Below are 8,282 nucleotides of genomic sequence, written 5' to 3'. Positions count from 1 at the left end.
ACAAATGAAACCTATTATTGTGCTTTTTATTCAGTATTTTTTTAATTATAAGGCTTAGAAGTTACAGTACCGCCGGTATTACAATAGTATAACAAATTGGAAATTTGCACATTGCTTCCTCATCATGTGGCCCAATTTTTTTTTAAAGGTGCAAATTGGAAATTTGGCAGCATCAGCATTGTGACAAGTTATCTATTCAAATTTGGCTTTCTCATAGAGGAAGCTTTGTGAGTTAAGGTGCAAATTAAAAATTTGGGCATTGCTTATTCTAACTTGTAAAAATGCAAATTGGAAATTTGGACATTACTTCGTCATCATGAGGGCAAGTGATTATTAAAAATTTAGGCAACCTCGTAGAAGAGGCTTTGTGAGTTAAGGTGCATTTTGGAAATTGCTTACTCCAGAATTTTTATTTGCATACAAAGCTTTCTCCAGGAGAAAGCCATATCCAAGTTTCTAATTCTCCTCCTCTTCGCGTACGTGTTTCTGGCTTCCCCATAAAGAAAGCTTTGTATGCAAATAAAAATACTGGGGTAAGCAATTTCCAAAATGCACCTTAACTCACAAAGCCTTTTCTACAAGGTTGCCCAAATTTTTAATAATCACTTGCCCTCATGATGACGAAGTAATGTCCAAATTTCCAATTTGCATTTTTACAAGTTAAAATAAGCAATGTCCAAATTTTTAATTTGCACATTAACTCACAAAGCTTCCTCTATGAGAAGGCCAAATTTGAAAAGACAACTTGCCACAATGCTGACACTGCCAAATTTCCAATTTGCACCTTAAAAATAAAAAAAAGTGGGCCACATAATGAGGAAGCAATGTGCAAATTTCCAATTTACACCTTTATTTTAGATTGGCATTTGATTATCATTTAATTTGTAAATCTAGCAACTTATTATCTAATATAATATGTGTTACATATAAAAGGATAAAAATCACATAAATATCTCTGTTCCTGTCTTTTTTGGGGAATTATAGATAATCATTTTAAAATATATATTTAGAAATTGTTAAAAGGTAAGTGAATGTATGTGTTTGTGTGTGTGCGTGTGTGTGTGTGGGGGGCACAACGAATTGTAAGTGGAACATCAGGGGTGGTGTTCAAATCCTATCTTGGACATTTTAAAAGTTATTCAGGGATAATGCTGGCGTTACCGTAACTTTCAAGCCTCATAACTCCAAAAGTACTTAACGAAAACATACTTTATTATAGCGTGTTGCAAAGCTATTGAAATAAGCTACAAGAATATGCAATGAAAAAGGAGGGTTCCATATAAAAATTTCAAGGTGATCTTTAGATAACCTTGATAAAGCTATTCAAGGTCATAGCGATATTACTCTAAAATGCGCCACTAAAAACCATACAACATTTGTCTTTAACATTTTTTTCTATCTTGGATATTTAAAAAGTTATTCAGGAATTTCAACCTAAATATACATATACATATATGTATAAACTGAATCCTTGCACCGAGTATCGTCAAATACAATACCAGTCATGTTTTAATAACACTCTATTAATATGCCAAAGTGGAAGGCGATATCTCAAAAATTGCGGAGGTGAGAGCGCGTACAAAAAAAAAACAAAAATCTACACGGATTTTAAAAACCAGTTTTTTCGACGTTTTAGAACATTCTAAACACAATGGCATTAAAAACTGGAAACAAATTTTTTTCACGAAAACAAAGCTTCCTCTATGAGGAAACAATATTACTCAAGATTGATCCGGTCAGTTAAGGGAGGACCCAAGATCGATCCGGTCAGTGAGCCGAATAAGCATAAAATACTCCAGTCTATAATTTCGTTTAATACTTTTGTGTAGTTCCTATAGTATAATTTGCTATAATTTGCTGTAATTTGCTGTAATTTGTTGTAATCTCTCTTTGTAAGAGCAGGCTTAATATCGATCAGTCTCAATGGGTGCGTTCAGCAAGCGCAACAGTTGTACAACAGTTGACTAAAAAGCTGCTGAACGCGCTGTGATCAATACCCGGTGCACAACGTGTTTACTGAGCGGACGCCATTTTTTCCATCATATTTCAAGTTCGCTACCTGAGCTCAACGTGTTGTAACTGGTAAGGCTATGTTTTGATAATTTACTGTCAATACTGAAAATATATATTTTACATTGCATACTTATCCCTTATACATAATCAATTTTTAGCAGTCAATGTCGGAACGCAGCCTAACACGGTCCTAACCTAAAATAAAAAACATATATAACATTTATAACCTAAAACTCAATAAAAATATAAAGAAAAAATCTATTTAAAAAATGAGTGAAATTGAAAAACATTATAATTTTAACAATGTGACATATAACGTTGTGGCTACAAATGATGTGCATTACAGATTACAAAATGGTAAGTAAAACTATAGTATTATTACATCTTTTGTTTCTAAAGTATAATTTGTAAATAATCATACTTTGTATAATGCTTCATTGTTTCTATAGATCCAAACTTTTTTACGGCATATTTTAAAGAAAATATGCCCTCGCAAGAAGCAATATGCGTTACAGAAGAAGAAAAAGGTACAGTACTTATAACTAATTATAAAAAGGTTTTAAATATTGCACATATACATGTGTGTGTATATATATATTACACTTGTATGTATATGTATATATATGAAATATTATAATGATTCTAAAATATTTTATTTACTTTTATTTCTAGTTCCAACCTTTACATGGACAAAGCAAGCAACAAAGTTATTCTTGGAAGCATATTTTGAAAAAAAAGAACAGTTTCGTGATCCCAAAATACGGAAGAAAAGTTTATGGATCCAAATGTGCAATACAATGTTAGAACAAGGTTATAATGTGAACGAAGATATATTAGATAGAAAAATGCGTAACATGAAAAAGACATATCGTACAATAAAGGATAATAATAAGAAAAGCAGCACTGGAAGAGGTCGCGTGACTTGGGATTATTTTGATACCTTTGAAGATATATTCAGAAACGATGCAACTATTAATCATGGACCAACATTATCTTCAATGGTTAATCCAATTCCATCCACAACAACAGATAAAAATGTAATATCCTCGATATTAATAGATGAAAATTCAATGCCATCGACATCAACAAATAAAAGTTCAATATCATCCGTAGTAGAAGGTGAACAAACCAAGCCTTCTGGAAGTAATGACAAGGTAATTCTTTATTATTTTCATTATTTATCGAAATCAGCAATGAAGTAAATAGAAACCTTCTTCAAATTCCAGCCAATGAGTCTAATGCAAGATCAAATGATATCCACTGCAGTATCATCGTCAGAGTCAATATCATCACCATGTTCCGATAAAGAAAATAAAAGAAGTAGGATGAAGATGTTATCGTCTTTACGAAAAAAACAACTGGACATAGAAAGTAATAGAATACAAGAAATAAAGAAGCTACAAGATGCAATAATGCATAGTAATACTATACAAGAAGAAAATAACAATATACTTAAAGAACGAAATGCATTATTAAAAGATATACTGTTGGAAATGAGACATAAAAAGTAATATAAAAAAGGAAATATGTTGATACTGATGTCATACTGATTGATTGGTACTTGGTGAAGATGATTTTTATTTTATTTTATACGTAAAGTATGTTGATCTCTGGTATGTCATAATACTGACTCATTGGTACTACTGATTTAGGTATGTCAAAACATACTGATTTGTATAGTTACTGAGATGTTTTTTACTTTTATTATTGAAATATTAATTTTGTGTTTTGTCGTTTTAAGGATATGTTAAAGAGTACTGATTTAGGTACTAAAAATATTCTTTTTTCATATATATTATTAAAAAATTTATTTAGTTTTGTTGTCTTTAGCATATATTAAAAAATATTAATTTGTACCTGCACATGATATCTTTTCATTCTTTCAGTATTAAACGGTGTTTAGTTTCTATTAGTTTAAGAGCAATTTAAAGTGTATTGTTTATACACAAAAATATTTTTTAAATATTTCTGTTGCGTGCAATATGTGATACAAAAGTATTTTTTCCGCTAAGTTATTTAGCATCTGAGGAGATAAGGGTATTATAAGATATATTTGACAATAAAAAAGTTTAATATGATTTGTACAGTTAAGTGTTTCTATTTTGTATTAATAATTCCGATATTCCATTTCTTTTGTCTACCGCTTCATTATTTACTATTTCTTCTTCTCTTTCGATTGCTTCCTCTTCCTGCTCTTCCTCTAACACCTCTTCATCAATTTCAAAATTAATTTCATTATGTTCTATTAAAAAGTTATGTAGAACACAGGCTGCTCCTATCATTTTATTTCCAAAATCAAAATCTGCAATATCTAAATAATGTAGTCTGCGGAATTTGCATTTTAATAAACCAAATGCTCGTTCTATTATTGATCTTATACTAGACAGTCTGGTATTATATGTTATTTGAGCTCTACTTAGATGGCCTGTGTCCCGATAAGGTGTTAATAAATTGACTAATAATGGATACGCAGCATCACCAATTATATGACAATCAGGTGGTAATAGGTGATGATGTGTTAACCTTTGAAAAATTTCACTCTGTCTAAATACACGTGCATCGTGCATGCGTCCTGGTAACCCCACAAATATATCTATAAAGCGTGCTTTATGATCGCAGATACCTGTTTTAAAAAGGAAGCAAAATTATATACAAAAATTAAATTGTAATGAAAAAATATATTTATAAAAATATTACCTTGTAGGACAATAGAATGAAAACCTTTTCGATTGTAGAAATCATTAGCATTGTTTATAGGAGCTTTGCATGGTATATGGCATCCATCAATAGCGCCTACTACATTTGGGATACCATGAGAACGTCTCTTAAATACCTGTGATATTAAATATTAAATAATAAATAATAACACCAACCATAATAATAATAACAATAATTTACAAACAACTTGCCGCTGAGGATATCTCGCACATTCTTGCATCTGGCCATCTTACATAATTTGGTAATATATTAACCAATACATTTGTAATTTCTTTTACTACACTGTGCGCAGTACTTTTTGCCAAATTAAACCGATCTCCAGCAGCTAGATAACTTTCTGGTTTAGCCAAAATCCATATAGTAAACATTACCTTTTTCCTTAAATCTACAGGATTATTATGATTTAAAGGCATTGCATGTCCAATTATGTTTACCAAATTCTGTAAAAAATGAACAAAACGAAAATTGATATGGTATTATTAAATTATTAAATAAATATAAATGCAAATAAAATTTTAATATTTTGATTTGAATACCTCGAACGTCATTTTAGACATTCTAAAGTGTTCTTTAAATAAATTATCAGTGTATCGTGGTATAATTATTTCATAATAATTTTCATTCTTTGGTCGTATTCTGCGTTCGTTTTGTCTCAAGTCATTCTGCAATGGTTCGTTTAATTCGTCTGCTATAAAATGTAAGATATTTCTGCGTATTTCTATATTTCCCATTTCCACATCGTCGATAGCAATCACTAATGCCAAATCTAATAAATCCATTTTGCCGAAAAACAACACGTACGACACTTAACCTATACGATCCTATGCCGTACAGAAGACATTTTAGTAAACAGATGTTAAAATCACGTGACTTAAAAATTTGTAGAGTCGTTCAGCAATTTGTAACTGCTCACTCAACAGTTGTTGCAACGTGTTGGTACTAGATGAGACTTGCTGAACGCAGCCAATTACATGATAAAAAGATTCAAATAATAAATCAGGATGTTACATCATAAGCGATGTCATAAGGTACGATAAACAATTGAGAGCGAGAATACGAATTGCTGATGTGTTAGACAATCTAGATAATCAAAGCAATCAATGGGAGGCAACCTCTCAACTCACGCACAATTAATGTCAAACTTTAGCTCAATCATCGACCTATTATATAATATGAATGGTGCAACACAAATAAAAAATATAAAGGATAGCAGGCACTCGCGATTAATATGATAGAAACAGAAGTAGTCCACGGCTACTTGCTGTTCTTATTTCTGAAGACCTACTTTGTACGAGTAAAGTAGGAATCGCGTAGTTCATATTATGGATTGGTAGGTTAAAATTGGCTTATAGGAATTATTCCTCGAGCTCATTTTTTAGGCTAGTAAATGTACATACATGCTGGTAAACATGATCATTATGGTTGATTTATTAAAATCTTAAGCTGTGTTCCGTAACGTAAGTAGGATTTGCCAAAAGTCTGGAAACGGTCAAATATCTCGAAAACAAGGCACTTTATTGTTAGATAAAAATATTTTAGACAAAAATTGTAAGATTAAAAAACGAATGATAAAAGACGAATAACAAGGTCTATTGAGGATTAAACCACGCTGTGATTGCCAGCGCGGGCGTACTAATTGTAAGAAGTTCCTAATCGCCGTAAGAGTCGCCAAAGGGTGCCGACAACGGGATTTTGGGACGCACGTTATATTTTATAGCTCAGTGGTTCTGTAGTTGTCTTGTAACACGCAGGAAGCTGCTTCAACGCATTGTAAAATGAACGAGTTTTCTTTGGCATAGGGAAGAGACAACGCGAATTGTTATTTTCCTCGCGCTACACCCAACAAGGTCAATGACGAGTAGCTTAAGAACAGAATAAGACTAAATTATATTTATACACATGTATATTAGGACTGTTACTCTTTCGGAGCTTCGAAGCTTCAAAAGACTTCAGTAACAAAGAAACTTTCAAAGGTACGAAGTTTCAAAGAATCGAAGCTTCGAAGGAATGAAGTTTCGAAGGAACAAAGCTTCGAAGCTTCGAGACTTCGAGAGAATCTTCGAAAGTTTATTTCCAAAAATGTGTTGAATCGTAAACTATCACATTTATGTCCCAGTTTTTCTAGTTCCCAGACACACTCCTAATAGCACTCAAACATTTTTGAAATGTTGCAAAAATTTTTTAAAAGATAACATATTTCTAAAATTATATGAAAAATATTTTTAAAATATTTCTAAAAGCCCAAATGAAACTAGTGAAAAAGATATCAGTAAAATATTGTTTTGAAAGATTTTTAAAATATTTTAAAACATTTTTTTAATATATCAAAATTTTTCATTATATCGCAAAATTGTTTTTGGAACATTTTCTCAGAATAGAATATCTTGAAATATTCCTGCAATGTTTGAAAACATTTTAAAATAATATAAAGTGGACGCTCGTTGATTGTATAAACAAATGATCAAATTATAAAGGCCAAAAATAACGAGCTAATATAAAGGATGTTAGAAAATCAATTATATTCTTGATAGTTTACATAGGTGAACTTTACTTAATCTTTCTCAACACCTTGATTCATTAATTGTAATACATTAAATTTTAAAGGTACGTGACTAGTCATTTTAAATATTAATAAATATCGTTGGAATACGTTAAAAATTAAAAATTGTTTTATGTATATATAAATGTCGTTGGAGTAAGTTAAAAGTTAAAAATTATTAAGAATACTCTTAAAAGTCGCCAGCAGTAATTAACAACATCAATGATTTTTATTGACCGTATCTGGCAATTAAAATTCTTATTGCGAAAAACATTACCCCAACCAGGATTCGAACCTGGGACCTCCCTCAATCCGTGCGGGCGTCTTAACCAGCTCGACCACTGGGGCTGTAGGATATTGTTCGCAATAACATATATTAGTTAAGATGTTGTTTACGCGTCTATTTCGACTTTTCGGAACAGTGCGTCGATACGGGTTGTCGACCATACACTGAACTGTCGAAACGCGATTTTTTAAAATTCCCTTTCCCCTGCCCTCCCCCCCGATCCCTTTTCCCCCTATTACGGAGGAACACCATGTTTTGAGGTCAATGGTGGAAAATCTAATTATGATGACACATCATTAATCACTTAATTACTCAATTAATTAATTTATCTATTTATTTATTTATTTATTTATTTTATTTATTTATTCATTTATTCTTTATTTACTCTTTTAATTTTCTTAACTGTACTATATTTTAACTTATACGCTTTATTACCTTTTTTCGATTTTAATTCTGGAACTAAGAGCAATAACTATTATCAATTTCACCACTTTATTTTACAATTTTAACATTTGACCCATTGTTTTTAATCCTAATCTTATTATTTTGACATAAAAATTATACCCTGTTTATCGTGTCGGTAAACCTTCGGAAAACCCACGCATATGAAATAAGGGATAACAACACTCAATTCCTATGTATTTTTGTGTTCTGAACATGAATATATATCACGAGACACGGTAGTGTCTCGCGCCAAGTGTAAGCGAAGCTAGTACCACGCGCGCG

General features: G+C 31.3%; 2 protein-coding genes across 2 annotated transcripts; one reads left to right on the top strand and one right to left on the bottom strand.

Moving 5' to 3' along the window:
* Positions 1-2,497: 2,497 nt before the first annotated feature.
* Positions 2,498-3,524, top strand: LOC105556880. The gene is made up of 3 exons (XM_012003991.1): positions 2,498-2,540; positions 2,665-3,167; positions 3,240-3,524. The coding sequence occupies exons 1-3, from the start codon at positions 2,498-2,500 to the stop codon at positions 3,522-3,524; spliced, it is 831 nt and encodes a 276-aa protein (XP_011859381.1).
* Positions 3,525-4,079: 555 nt separating this feature from the next.
* On the bottom strand, positions 4,080-5,125 carry LOC105556879 (putative nuclease HARBI1). Its single transcript, XM_012003990.1, has 3 exons — positions 4,950-5,125; positions 4,711-4,846; positions 4,080-4,636 (listed from the first exon to the last, which is right to left on the bottom strand). The coding sequence occupies exons 1-3, from the start codon at positions 5,097-5,099 to the stop codon at positions 4,101-4,103; spliced, it is 822 nt and encodes a 273-aa protein (XP_011859380.1). The 5' UTR covers positions 5,100-5,125; the 3' UTR covers positions 4,080-4,100.
* Positions 5,126-8,282: the final 3,157 nt, after the last annotated feature.

This window comes from Vollenhovia emeryi, unplaced genomic scaffold (genome assembly GCF_000949405.1).
Source record: "Vollenhovia emeryi isolate VEMERY1.0 unplaced genomic scaffold, V.emery_V1.0 DF939731.1, whole genome shotgun sequence".
Taxonomy (NCBI): Eukaryota; Metazoa; Arthropoda; class Insecta; order Hymenoptera; family Formicidae; genus Vollenhovia; species Vollenhovia emeryi.
Note: the sequence above shows the minus strand (reverse complement) of the source record. Positions and strands in the feature narration are given on the sequence as shown.

Excerpts from the sequence above, each read along its gene's own strand:
- LOC105556879 (XM_012003990.1), bottom strand. The coding sequence starts at position 5,099 with ATGTTTACTATATGGATTTTGGCTAAACCAGAAAGTTATCTAGCTGCT. Across the intron at positions 4,847-4,949 it reads ATTATGTAAGATGGCCAGAT|GTATTTAAGAGACGTTCTCA; the intron begins GCAAGAATGTGC and ends TTAATATCACAG. Across the intron at positions 4,637-4,710 it reads TCATTCTATTGTCCTACAAG|GTATCTGCGATCATAAAGCA; the intron begins GTAATATTTTTA and ends TTTTTAAAACAG.
- LOC105556880 (XM_012003991.1), top strand. The coding sequence starts at position 2,498 with ATGCCCTCGCAAGAAGCAATATGCGTTACAGAAGAAGAAAAAG. Across the intron at positions 2,541-2,664 it reads CGTTACAGAAGAAGAAAAAG|TTTATTTACTTTTATTTCTA; the intron begins GTACAGTACTTA and ends ATTCTAAAATAT. Across the intron at positions 3,168-3,239 it reads CTTCTGGAAGTAATGACAAG|CCAATGAGTCTAATGCAAGA; the intron begins GTAATTCTTTAT and ends TTCAAATTCCAG.